A 15,220-nucleotide genomic window follows, 5' to 3' on the forward strand; every position below is an offset into this window, starting at 1 on the left:
GCTTACGTAATACTTTAACGATTCCCAAAGCAGTGCGATTGCTTTGGAAAAAAGTTCAAAATTTCCAAAATATTTCAAACTGAAAAAATACATGTATTTTGAATTTTAAGTTTTTGAAAAAAAATACTTTTTTGGTCAAAAATTTAAAATTTCTCAAAAATCTATTTTTTTTTTCAAAGTTTAAAACATATCTAACATATCTTTTTTTTTGTACGCGAAGTTCCAGCAATTTGCCTTAAGGCACGATGCCATACACGACTAGTTAGTAATTTCATATTATCGATGATTTTAAATTCGTTGTTCGATATATCGACAACTGTCAAATAGATATACGCCTAAAAGTTCTCCCCATACAAACCTAACCTGTAAAATCATTTTAATTTGTCAGTTCTGTCAGATTGCCAAAAAATGCACAACTGTTTAAATTTCTTCCAAGAATTGAACACTCAATGTATTTTCAAAAATTACTATAATATTTTTATAATTCAGTCATCAGAAAAATAATTTCCATTTCATATCTAGTGTGTAGTAAAATAACACAATCGGACGCCTGTTAATATTTTCCGTAAGTCAGTATGAATCAGTGATGCGAACAGAACGGACGGTGTTTTTGTGTGAGCGTGATGTCTCCGGCTCTTTTAGCGGTTATTGCTGTGATTTTGTGCATTTTATTTAGAATTTTAAATGTAAATACACAACCGGGAACGCCTAAAATATGGTGCAAAGATGAGACGTTTCTTGAGGCCATTTACAAAATTGCTCCGCTTTTACGAGAGCCGTAAGTTGAGATTTTTTTAAAATATTTATACTTGACTTGTCTTTACACATTATTATGACATCATTGGTATATAGTGTGGAGTGAATTGTAATATTTATTTTACCATGAGTTTCTTTAGAAAAAATATTAATGGAATACTACGGATCCTCAAGGGATCTGAATTATTTCATATATAAAATAAGTTTTTTATATATAAATTGAATATTAATATTCAATTCTATATATTTATATTCTATATATTTATATTCTATATATTTATATTCTATATATTTATATTTCTATATATTTATATTCTAAATATTTGTTCTTGACTGAACATTCCACCTTACTATGACAACGATGGTATATATTGTGGAATGTATTTTATTATTTTATAAGGAGTATTTTTATAAACAATACAATATACGGGGTACTCTGATCCTCAAGGAATCTGAATTATTTCATATATGAAATAAGTTCTTTATAAATAAATTGAAAAACATTTTATTTTTTTAACTTTCCGTAGGGTGAGTTATTGTAATGGGCGGAAAATCGAAATTGAAATTTTTTACATTTTTCGACGTTTTGAAGGTTTCTGAACGTTTTGCCATACCTCAGAAAAAATGGATGTGTGTGTGTGTGTGGTGTATGTATGTATGGATTCAAATTTTCGCCCACGTTTTCGGGCGCAGGGATCAACCGATTTGAATGGTTCCAAAAACATTCGATTCCTATTGATAGGGAAAAGAGCTGATTAGTTTTTGGCGAAGGCAGGTCCGGCCGTTTCGGAGATACGAAGCATAGAGTGCAGAAAATAGAAATCGACTTTTTGAGAGAACGGAGTATCCGACTTGATTGATCTAAAAACATTCAATTAGTAATGATTGGGAGAAGTTTAGCAACGGCATGCCCAACCATTTCGAAGATATGGAGCTAAATATGTAAAAAATGGCAGTTTTTGAGAGAACTAAGCGCCCGATTTTAATGATTCAAAGAACTTTCTGCTTGTCTTAACAAAATAATTGATTTTGGAAAAAAAATTGTATAATTTTTTTATATAGTTTTTTTTGTATATCGAAAATAATTCAGATTTTATTTTTAATTCTGACTAAAGTTCTAATATACTTTAAACAAATAATTTTAACTTTGCACTTCAGTTTATATAATTCTTATATTATAAATATTAGACAATGTTACAATATTTATAATGATCTATTTGAAAACATTCAGTATTCGTCGAACATTTTGTTGCGGTACGGGAAGTTCCAGCAATTTGCCTTAAGGCACGATGCCATACACCCCACTAGTTAAATATTTATTCTGGACTAAACATTCCACATTACTATGACAACGATTGTATATATTGTATAATGTATTTTAATATTTTACAAGGAGTTTCTTTATATACAATACAATATATGGGGTCAATATATGACTGATCATTCCATATTACTAAAACATTCATTGTAAAATGAATTTCTATACTTATTTTACAATGAATTTTAATTTAATCGTTTTTAATTATGTGTAATAGATCCCTTTGGAATACTTTTATTTATTGCTCATAAAGTAATTTATTTTTTATTGATTAGGTCGATTATTTAAACATATCGGGAAGTTCATGCAACTTGCCTCAAGGCAAAATACCAATACCAACTAGTTTTTTCAAACATTTATTCTTGTCTTGACTATCAATATTTATTCTTGATATCAATGGGGTATATTGTGGAATAAATTTTCTTATTTATTTATATATTATATATGTAATACTCTGGATTCTCAAGGAATCTGAAATATTCCATATATGAAATATATTGAATTACATTTTATTCACTGTTTTTTTTTGTTATTCACATTCTATTACATTAATAGTATATATCGTGGAATATATTTTAATATTTATTTTACAATATCTTTATGAAAAATAAAATATATGCGGTACTTTGGATCCACAAATGAGAAATGATTATACATATGAAATCCTTGCAGTTCTTAAAATATAAATTGCATAACATTATTTAATAAAATATAAATATTCATTCTTGAATGATAATTACATATTCCTACAACTTTAATGTTATATTTTGTAGAATGTTTTTTAATATTTATTTTACAATGAATATCTTTATAAACAATACAATATATAATTCTCAAGGTCCTCAAAAAATCTGAAATGTTTCATTTAAGTATATTTTAAATTTTTTTCAATGAGTATCTTTACAAACAATGCAATATATAGGGTACCCTGGATCTTCTAATAAGAAATTCAAAATACTCCATATATAAAATAAGTTCTTTATATATAATTTGAATAACATTTTATTTAAAATTATTTGGGTATTTAGATTAAATTTAAAATATTTATTCCTAACTGCTAATTACACATAACTATAACATCAATACTATATTTTGTAAGATGTATTTTTTTTATTTATTTTACAATGATTATGGGTATTTATTTTGGATCCTCAAATGAGGATTCCAGAATATTTCAATAATGATTTAAATACTTTAAATTAATTATGATTCATTAAATATTTTTTTAATGATTATAACAGCAATAGTATATTTTGCAAAGTTCAATTTTATAATTATTGTACAATGATTACCTTTATAATTTATTGAATACTCTGAATTTTCAAATAATGATTTCTAATTATTCCATATAATTATCATGATTCCTGTTCTTTATACAGAATTGAATTTACATTTTCATTAACTATTCATTTAACATTTTTATTTGCCATTTCAATCATTTACCAATTATTTAACATTTTTATTTACTATGTTCAATCATTTATTACTTATTTCACATTTTTATTTACCATGCTTAACCATTTATTATTTATTTTACATTTTTATTTACCATTTATAACCATTTTCCATATATTTAACATTTATATATATATAAAATTTTTAAGTTATTTATTAAAACCATATTTGGATTTCATTTTCAAACTTTTTATTTGTTATTATTATTATAGTTTTTTTTCTTTTACTTTACATTATAGATTTGTTTAGATTATGTTCTTACTGTAGCTCATGGAATCACTTACTTTATTCTGATTGTTATAATAATAAAAAAAATTTAAAACTTTATTCATAATATTTCTTAATTTTGTGCTAATTGATAATATTCAAATTCCTTAGTAATTATGTCAACACTTACAATTAGTAATTTATTTGAACCATTGATACAATTTTTCATTATTATTATACATGACATGATAAGAATATCAGTTATTAGTCATTTTTATCTGACCTTTATCAACTAATTATATAATATTGGAAGTTTTGCAATCAATTCATAATTGAGAAGTTTTGGAAACGTTCTTCAAAGTTAAATGTAAATATGATAACTCACAATAAATAATTAATATTAAGATTTTATGAGTACGATAAAAAAATCTATTTTTGATTAAAATTGAACAATAATATTCTGAATTATGTTGTAAATGAAAATATTTGTAATAATAAATTTGCTATATAAAAAAATAAAAATAGTTTAAGAGTATAAAAATACATATTCTTAAAGTCAAAGCAATAACATCGCTTCAATCAAAATGTTTTTAAAATTTAGAATTTCCGTTTGTCAAATATTATGAAATTAGGCTATAAACAAAAATAGATTCTTTGAAAACAACATGCTCTTTTAAAATGTATTTTTACACGTATTTTTATTGCGATCGAATTATAATTTAAAAGTTTTTTCGTATATTAATTATTTTTTTTAATAAAAGTGATTTATTATAAAAAACTGAATAAAAATATTAATAAAATACAATTGGAAGTTATAACAAGCATTTTTTTTTAAAAAACTTGAAATTTTAGTCAAACACCATTAGAAATGCTATGCAAATTATCTAATTACGAATTATAAATATAAATTTAACATCTTAATTGCCACTATTATATCAGAAAAAAATTACACAGGCCATGGTAACTTTATTAAATAATTTAGTTAAAAATGTATCAAGAAAACTTAATGTATCAAAGAAAAATTTTTTTTTGCCAAAATTTCTGGAATATTGAATTTTATTTCTTCTACGAAATCCCGTATGTCAGACCTATATGACTGACACAGCGATTAAAGTATCAATATAAGGAATTTTTGATATACATTCGATCATACAAATCTTATTGTAATTTTATTTATATGGCTTCAAACAAGTTTTTTAACCAAGTACAAATTTATTGTATGAATTAAACAATAATAAGTACATAATTAAATAAAAATAAATGTGTATCTATCTCTGCACATACTTATATGAGCATATTTTTATTTGCCATTTATTTAACATTTTTAAAATTATTTCCTCATTGGGCATAAAATATAAAATATAATACGAGGTCTGTTCAAAAAGTACCCGGAATTTTCGTTTTTTCAAAAAAATATTTATTTATTCGTCTACATTAATGTGGTCCCCTTCAAAGTAGTCCCCCCCAGATATAATACACTTATGCCAACGTTTTTTCCAATTTTCGAAGCACCCTTGATATTCACTTTTTGATATGTCCTTGAGCACTCTCAGCGATTTTCTTCAATCGAGGAAAACCGCCGTCCTTTCATGGGTCTCTTCAACTTTGGGAATAGGAAAAAGTCACACGGAGCCATATCTGGTGAATTTTTGCACTTTGCAACACTTTATTTCATTTTTTACGCAAAATTTAATACAAATTCTTTGACTTTTCAATTCTTCCATTGTAAAAATCGCCGAGCTCAGAAAAACACGTCGAACCTTAGCGACTACCACAGACAAAGTAAACAGTGAATATAGCTGAAAATTTCATCATACTTTAGGGGCATGTATACCAACACAATAAAAAAAAATTTTGACAATCAGACACTCCAGACCCGCGAAATTTAATTATTAGTAATTCCGGGTACTTTTTGAACACACCTCGTACATTGTGAAGATTATATAATAAATATATTAATTCCTATTAATAAATATATGGATTAATGTATGTTTGCATGATATATGTTCATTTATTATAATTATACACATTTTTTTTTTATAAAAATTTTATCTAAATTTTTATTTTACTATTATCAATTAATATAATAAATTTTATGTACATCATTGGTAACCATCCAAAATTTCAACTTTGGTAAAAGCTTTATCACATTTACTGATAATATTTACCAGATAAAGGAAATTGTAGGTTCTAAAATTACCTTTTCTACTAATTGCATGTCAGGTATGAAGTCTGATATGAGATTAATAAAGAATGAAATTATAGTAGGTTTGGAAATTTCCTGCTTCCTAATTGTAGTAGCAGGTATAAAGTCAGACAATATTTTTGAGAGATTACCTATTGAATACTTCAAATAGTTTAAATAGTGCATTGCAACTTTTTGTGTATTTATTTTAGATAAGATTTCAAAAGTCTTTTTTTTTCTTTATCCAAGTGACTAACGAAACAACCAATTCTTATAAAAATGAATTTTATCTGTAAAAGATATAGATAAAATCACAACAAAATATCTATTCTGATCTGAAACATAACGACCTTAATAATTTTTTTAATGTAAATTTACTTCAATGTTGTCCGTGCTGTAAACGAAATAAATAGTTTATATAAAATTATGAATGAATTTCCGTACAAATCTATAAAAGATGTAGATAACATTTTTACTATTTTGTTTGCGAATTCTAAAATCCTTGGAAATATAACGACCTTAATAATTCCTTTGAAGTAGATTTAGAATAGAAACAGCATTTTAAATACTTATAATAAATGAAGTTTATTTTGGTTGTATTTTAAATGCAGGATCTTAAAATTTTATAAATACATTTATACATTTTATAAACACATTTGATTTTTCACTTCCTTCAATAAGAAAATATTTATCTTAACCCAGTGGTTCCTAACCTTCAACCTACACCTCCTCCCCGTTCATTGAAAACATAATGCTGCACCCTTTAATTTTTCTAACAATTTAATTTTATGAATATTGAAATTTTATCATCTATTTTTATGGTTACAAATTAATAAAAAATATGTAAATATATGCATAAAAACAATTATTAACTTTCCGTAGGGAAAGTTATTGTAATCGTAAAAAAAAATGAATACAATTTTCGCATATCTTCACCTTTCAGAGTTTTCTGAACATTTGGCATACCTTAAAAAAATAGATGTGTGTGCGTGGATATATGTATATATGGATACAATTTTTCGTTCACGTTTTCGGTCGCACGAATCAATCGATTTGAATGGTTAAAAAAACATTAAATTCCTATTGATAGGTAGATGTGCTGATTAGTTTTTGGCAAAGGCAGGTCCATCCGAGATACGGAGATACGGAGCAAAGAGAGCAGAAAATAAACATTGAGTTTCTGAGAGAACGGAGCATACGATTTGAATGGAACAAAAAACCTTCACTTTGTAATGATGGGTAGAAGTGATGATTAGATTTTGGCCAAGGCAGGCCTAGCCGTTTCGGAGATGCGGAGCTAAATATGCAAAAATTGCAGTTTTTGAGAGAACTTAGCATCCATGATTCAAAAAACTTACTTTTTGTGTTGACGAAACGATTGCTTTGGGCAAAACTAAATTTTTGTTTCAATTTTTCTAAATTTGCAATAATATTTTTTTAACTGAATTTTATTCTTTGTATATTTCATTATGGTACGTGAAGTTGCCTTAGGGCACGATGCCATACGCCACTAGTTGATTCATTCAGTTTGTTTTATATCTACGAACAATCTACGTTTTTGGTTCATAGTTATGTTGAGGGGTTGCGACCCACAGGTTGGAAACCACAGCCTTCTTTAACCTCATATTGCCAATTGTTTTCTTACTAGTAGTTCCTTCCTAATTCGTAAGCTAGTTTTCGTTCATCCAGCCAGAAAACTTCCTCTATTAGATTATAGTACCGAAAATCAATAAAATATATACAACACAGTCGTAAATATAGAGAAATACAAGTTCTATGTCGAGTTAAATAATGATTTTGAATGTCGAGTGAAATAATGATTGTTACGTGAATTCGATTCAGCACTGCGAAAAGTATTCCATGAATATTAAATGTACTATTAATTTCTAACAATTTGTGGTAAATTGAAATACATATTGCTATTTTGAAAATTAGATAAGATATTACATTCAAAATTATATAGTATTGAAATAATTATCCACTAACTAACTAATCCAATTATTGGTCACAAACATAGCTTTTGAGACGTATATTTTACATAAAACATAGAAAAAATAATTGAAACTAACCCTTGTTTATAAAAGAACCGCAAAACTGTATGATAATTTAATATTACACATTATAGTGGTAAAAACATGTATTACCGACCTTTGAATAAATATTACATTCTGATAAAGAATTTAGTCCAGTCATTTAGTGCAAAAAAAGGCTGTTGCCGGTACAGTACTCCGGGAATTCTGAAAATTGGAGATCTTATAGATTTCGAGGTGCTCTTTACGAAAATCAACTTTGCCACCTCAAATTTGAACGGCAAGTTGCCGCCATATTGAAAAAATGGCGTCAAAAAACAGCTTTTTTAAAATATCTTTTTTTTGGCTTATTCTAAGATAAAAGTATCTGTGTACGAATTAAACTAGATAAAATTTCCTACAATTCTTTAGAAATCCGTTTTTTTGTAAAATTGATAGTTTGAGAGTACAGCCGCCTCAAAGTCTTTGCTGCTCCCGCCGTAGTATCAAATCTCTCCATATATGACAGCACTTTGAACTTGACCATATTCTTTCTAATAAATAAATATTTTCAATGTTAAATTAAGCGAATAAGATCTAGAAATAAAATAATTCAAATATTTTTCAGTCTTTTTGCTGATTTTTTAATACTTCAATGGCAAAGTAGCTATAAGTAAGTAGCTTGAAGTGTTAAAAAATCAGCAAAAAAACTGAAAAATATTTGAATTATTTTATTTCTAGATCTTATTTGCTTAATTTAACATTGAAAATATTTATTTATTAGAAAGAATATGGTCAAGTTCAAAGTGCTGTCATATATGGAGAGATTTGATACTACGGCGAGAGCAGCAAAGACTTTGAGGCGGCCGTACTTTCAAACTATCAATTTTACAAAAAAACGGTTTTCTAAAGAATTGTAGGAAATTTTATCTAGTTTAATTCGTACATAGATACTTTTATCGTAGAATAAGCCAGAAAGGAGATATTTAAAAAAGCTGTTTTTTGACGCAATTTTTTCAATATGGCGGCAACTTGCCGTTCAAATTTGAGGTGGCAAAGTTGATTTTCGTAAAGAGCACTTCGAAATCTATAAGATTACCCATTTTCAGAATTCCCGGAGTACTGTACCGGCAAAACGACCAAATGACTGGACTAATTGCTGATTTTGGAATTAATGGTCAAAGGAAAATTTAAGATAAACACGAATTTAGCAACGCAATAATTAATTTAAATCTATAAAATATTACTTAACATGCTTTATTGCCTTGCAAATGTATCTCATCCACTTATTAATCTTTCATTATAACTTAATATCGATTTAGGATATGAGCTATGAAATTCTGGATTTTCTTGAAAACTTACTTGGTCAGCTTGATCGTGATAAATAAAGAGAAAATTTGGTGCATCGTTGCAATATATAATAATATCTGTATTAAAAATATATCCATTATAATCTTCTCAGGAAGAGAGTGACGAACCACTGGGTTGCCTTCTACAAAGATAAGGTTTATTAATAGGTACAGAGAATGCATCACAAGAGCTTAAGAACATATTGTTCAGATTACCTTACATCAAATAGTAGTGATATCAGATTTTCAATTCATTATAGATCTCAAATATCAAATAAAGTGAGTGAAAATAGACTTTGGGACATTGTTGTCATATATAATGACTTCACTATTACAAATGTATATAATATAATTTCATCAGGAAGAGAATGGTCAACCCCTGGGTTGCCTTCTTCAAATATAAGCTTTAGGATAATTCGTTCCAAGAGCTTATAGAACTTTATTCTGATTGGTATAGAAATAGAATTATAAAAAAATCATTAAGGTCACACCTTTTATTGTGGCTATTAAAATAAAAATATATTATGCCATGCCAGAATTAGAGGATGAATATTATTTTAGGGGTAGATAATTCTGCGTTAAATAGTTGACAATTTATATGAATAAATTTATCTTAAAATATTTACTTTATATGTACCAATTATAATTGGTACAGTATATATTGGTAAAGTATACTTTATATTTAATCGTTTGTTGAAAGAAATTATGTACTTTGAATTTTCTAAGTATTTTAAATCTACAGAATAATTGTTGATTTGCAGATTTACAGCTTTTTTTCATTTTATTACATAGTTATTTTTACACCTATTCTGAAATGGACAAGTAAAACTGTAGGATAAAAAGATCATTGTCAGAGATGGTTGATTTTTCTTGAAACTTGAAATATTTTGTTTTTTTAACTTCCCGTAGGGTAAGTTATAGTAATCGCAAAAAAATCGAAAATGAAAATTTTTATATATCTTTACGTTTCAGAGGTTTCTGAACATTTTGGCATACCTTAGAAAAAATGGATGTATGTGTGTGGGTGTGTGTGTGTGTGTATGTGTGTGTGTGTGTATGTATGTATGTGTGTGTATGTATGTGCGGATACAAATTTTCGTCGACGATTTCGGGAACACGGGTCAACCGATTTGAATAATTCAAAAAACATTCGATTCGTATTGATAAGGAGACGTGCTGATTAGTTTTTGGCGAAGGCAGGTCTAGCCGTTCCGAAGATACGGGGCAAAAAGTGCCGAAAACGGTAACTCAGTTTTTGAGAGAACGGAGCGTCCGATTTGAATAATTCAAAAAACATTTCACTTGTATTGACAAGAATCGATAAAATTTTCATGAAGGTAGCTCTAGCGGTTTCGGAGATATGGAGGAAAAAGTAAAAAAATAAGCCATTTGGCGGTCAAAAATGATCATTAGACATATGCTCATCAAATTATCAGATATTTTATAGAGATTTTAACAATAAGTATACATTTTGTTAACATTTCTATGGGTTCCGTACCAATGCGTTAGGGGCCGTTCAAGTACGTAAGCACTATAGGGGGGCGTTGTTATTTGCTTTTGGGTTACATGCAGCTTATGATTACGCGTAGGTATTTTTATTTTTTTACATTAATTGCAAAGTTTACGTAAGCAGTAGGGTTAAGAGCTTTGCTACTTTGCCGACAAGGGGTTAGGGGGGGGGGGTAAATAATTGTAATAAATCTGCTTACGTAATACTTGAAATCCCTTAAAAATTTTGTCTCTAAAAAGTAATTGCTTTGAAAAAAAGTTCAAATTTAAAATATTTCAAAATAAATTTTTTTCAAAAATTTTTTTTTCAAAAAAAGTAAATTTTTGTCCAATTTATAGTTTCTTAAAAATCGTATTTTTTCGAAGTAATTTTTTTTTAAAAATGTCAATCGTTTTTAAAAAAATAATAATTTTTGGTACGGGAAGTTCCAGCAATTTGCCTTAAGGCACGATGCCTTAATTGCCTTAAGACAGAATTCCACTTACAGCTAGTTTTTTTTAATCTTGCCCTGGTAGGATTGTGTTCTAGTAGTGTTCTGGCAAGTGAGTTTGGATGATCCTCGAGACGGCTTTTGTAATTATCTGAATGCATTCATATTTCATCATTTACTGTGTTTATGATTTACAGCTTATCTTCCAAAATTATAATTACCAAACACTTCATCATAATTTATTTTGACAATGTTGTTATTTAGTCTGAATCTACGTTCAATTTGTACTGTGTCTTTTTTACTGATAATCTTTTAACCAATGTGCGCCATACCATAAATTTGCTGATTTTGCAAAACGTGTATCAAAGCAGTTTATTATCATTATACGAAGAAAAACCTTGGATCAATGCATTTAAAGTCATTTGAAATTGTTTTTGGCTAGGATTGCATTCTAATTTTATAAGATTTCCGTGTTTTGTACTGCGCGTGAAATTTTTGTGGAAATAGTATTGTAAAATATTATTTGTTTGTTTCTATATTTTATTTATTTCAGTTATTTTAAAATTTTAAAATTTAAAAATTATTTTTTATTAATTAAGGTTAGAAACTTAAACTTTATTTTGCAACAATGTGTTCATTATTTTGATTTGATTTGATTGTTTGGTAGAGTGGATTTATTATAGAATTTTAATTCTAACTATTTTAATTATTTATTCGAAACTAAAATATATAACAATGGGTAATTTGATATTAACAATTATTTGGATTATGTTCTATTTCTGTCTGGAGTAAGTTTTTTTAAGAAAATCCAGTATTTCAAAACTCATATCATAAAGGATATTAAATAACAAAGAAAGAACAATTGGCTAAGATACATTTGTAAGGCAATCATTATTTTAAATATTATTTTTGTTATTTGAGTTAGTAGATTCGTATTTTCCTGAAATTTTCCTTTATCCATTAATTCAAAAATCAGCAATTCTTTATCAGTATTTAATATTTATTTAAAATGGCATGTTGAAATGTGTCAAATACATGACGCGTAATATATGTAACCATAAACGGTCACGGTCATTCTTTTATTTTCTGTAGACTTTATGTAATTTGCATGTGTTAGATTATCCGAATATAATATATTCCAAGAAGACTTGAGTCATCGTGTATATAACTTGTAACATTCATACATTTATGATAGGAATCAGTTAAATTATTACTAGAATAATGTAAAGTTATATATTCATGAAAATGCCACTGAAAATGCACCTAGTAAAATTTCTTACTTGTATTTGCTAGGTCATTTAGTCGCTTTAGATTTTCATATTCTATATACTATTATACATTTTAATTGGAATTTTTATATTCGTTTTTTACTATTCTTATTTTCATTGCATATTTTATTGAATTTGTTCATACTTCTTTTTTGCTATTATTCAAAAACTATATATGCAATATCTTAATAAATGGGAATATTACGAATTATCTTGAAACAAATCAAGATTATGTATTTTTCTAAACCAAAATTCTATATTGGGGTTAAAAACTATTTATAACATCTGGTTAATTAAACAATTTGTACGTATGCCTTTCAATCTATGATGATTCAAAAAAATTTAAAGTCAATCATGTCTATCAAAAATTACTTTAACTAGTGTGTATGGCATCGTGCCTTAAGGCAAATTGCTGGAACTTCCCGTAGCGTAACGGAATAACGTAGCGTTCCAGCAATTAAATATTTTCAAATAGATTATTATAAATATCGTAATATTGTCTAATATTTAAAAGAATTATATAAACTGAATTGCAAAGTTGAAAATATTTATTTAAATTATAGTAGATCTTAAGTTAGAATTACAATTAAAATCTGAATTATTTTCGATATATAAAAAAAAAAAATTTTGAAAAAAAAAATTAAAAAAAATGGAAACAAAAATGTTTTTTTCCAAAAGCAATTATTTTGTTAAAACAAGCAGAAAATTCTTTGAATCATTCGAATCGGACGCTTAGTTTTTTCAAAAACTGCTATATTTATTGCACATTTAGCTCTGTATTCAGTCCGAAACCGCTGGACCTGCATTTGCCGAAAACTAATCAGCACATTTCCCTATCAATAGGAATCGAACCATTCTGAAACTAATCACCACTTCTCACCGTCATTACAAATTGAATGTTTTTGGATCATTCAAATCCGATACTCCATTCTCTCAAAAAATCGATTTCTATTTTCTGCACTTTTTGCTCCGTATCTCCGAACCGGCTAGACCTGCCTTTGCTAAAAAATTAATCAACACATCTCCCTATCAATAGGAATCGAATGTATTTTGAACTACTCAAATCGGCTGATCCGTGCGCCTGAAAACGTGGACGAAAAAATGCGGACATATAAATCACACACACATTCATTTTTTCTGAGGTATGTCAAAATGTTCAGAAACCTTCAAAACGTGAAGATATGCAAAAATTTTCATTTTCATTTTCATTTTTCTTAATATTGAACATAAATCAAAACTGCTCTTAGAATAATTACTTACTAAGGCGACCCAGAGGTTGTCCTATCTTTTTGTGATTAGTATTTAACATTTCTAATAGTGGTTTCAGAAATGCACTATAAAGCTATTTTCCCTTCAGATCTATATTTTCAAGGAGTCACTAAATAACTCGTAAAACTTGAAATTCTGACGTTGATACATGAAATAGTATATGGTTCATTTATTGCTTATTTATTTCCTCAGCAGAAATTCAACGAGCCGGATCTCATTATATGAATATACTGTAATGTCGTCTTAGGTACTGAAAGTGGCGCCAGTTCATTGCATTTTAATGAAAATGTCATGCTAGACAGACTTTCTATAAAAATAATCCTATTTTCCCTTTAATCCCAGACTATATTTCTCTAACGGTCTCTAATTTTGGCCTAATATTATTTAAACTTGAAATTGTTTGAATTACAAGGATCATTAATACCAAATTTAAAAAGCAAATTAAAAAAGCAATTAAACGTGATTAAATGTCGTATTATAAAATATATCAAGTATTATCATTGCAATCTTAAAGTAGCCCATTTTCTTAATGAATCAATTTATTTGATGGTATGTTGTTAAATGATAACTTTGGTTTAGTCTTGAAAATTAAATCGTTGTTTCTGCAAGATACAAAATATTGGAAATAAATTTTGATTAGAAAAAACATTTTAGTTTTACAACTTTTATCTATTTTATATGCCCCTATTGTATTTGTTTATTAGCATGTTCCTCTAGTTGTAACATTGTTACTTACTCACACACAAAAAGAGTAAATATTAAAAGCATCGCAGAATACTATTTTTATAACAATAATTGCTAATAATAAAATTAGTTTTACCAATGCATCTGGGAGCTTTTTCTTATAAAAACTGTTGAAAGCGTCTTCTTACTTCTCAATTGTTCATTATGTTCACTTAATGCCATGACAATAAATCAACAACTATTGAATTTTCACTTTATTTCTTGAAAAGAGCGAGACTAAATATGTTCAACTAATAGAACTTTCTATAATAATATTTAATATGAATTTGCTACTTATGTGCTTTTTGCATATTTGCATTTGTTAATAAAAGTTTTACGATTTTGTTCACAATAATTGAATTTAATCGATTTAAAACTGAAAGGTCGAACTTTGATTTAAAATATAAGGCAGCTTTGACAATATATAATAATTTGAGAATTTAAAAATAGCATATTATGTTTATTTCCTATTCTACCAAATTACTCCATTGCATTATTACTGTGCCAACTTTTCCAGAAATAGCCAGAAATGAAATAGACATCAATTAGTACCTATGATTTTTTTAAAAATAGAATGGTAAACATTATGATCGATAGTATTTTTTTTATATCGTCATAGATAAAGCAAATGATAAGTTATCATAGAAGTTTCGGTAAAGTTTTTTATTACTATAAAATTTAATATTATCCTATTCCATTATGGAACGTCAACAAATTTTTGGTTGGTCTAAATCGAATGCC

General features: G+C 27.1%; 1 protein-coding gene across 1 annotated transcript in view; it reads left to right on the plus strand.

Annotated features, from left to right (window-relative positions):
* Window positions 1-434: 434 nt before the first annotated feature.
* Window positions 435-15,220, plus strand: part of LOC113387668 (abhydrolase domain-containing protein 2-like) — a 47,353-nt gene continuing 32,567 nt past the window's right edge. Inside the window, exon 1 of the mRNA XM_026625026.1 lies at window positions 435-778. Within this exon, the coding sequence (XP_026480811.1) occupies window positions 624-778 (155 nt within the window). The 5' untranslated portion in view covers window positions 435-623. The remainder of the gene's footprint in view (window positions 779-15,220) is intronic.

This window comes from Ctenocephalides felis, unplaced genomic scaffold (assembly GCF_003426905.1).
Source record: "Ctenocephalides felis isolate EL2017-DRISC unplaced genomic scaffold, ASM342690v1 CF-g0.4_SCAFFOLD_03572, whole genome shotgun sequence".
Classification (NCBI taxonomy): domain Eukaryota; kingdom Metazoa; phylum Arthropoda; class Insecta; order Siphonaptera; family Pulicidae; genus Ctenocephalides; species Ctenocephalides felis.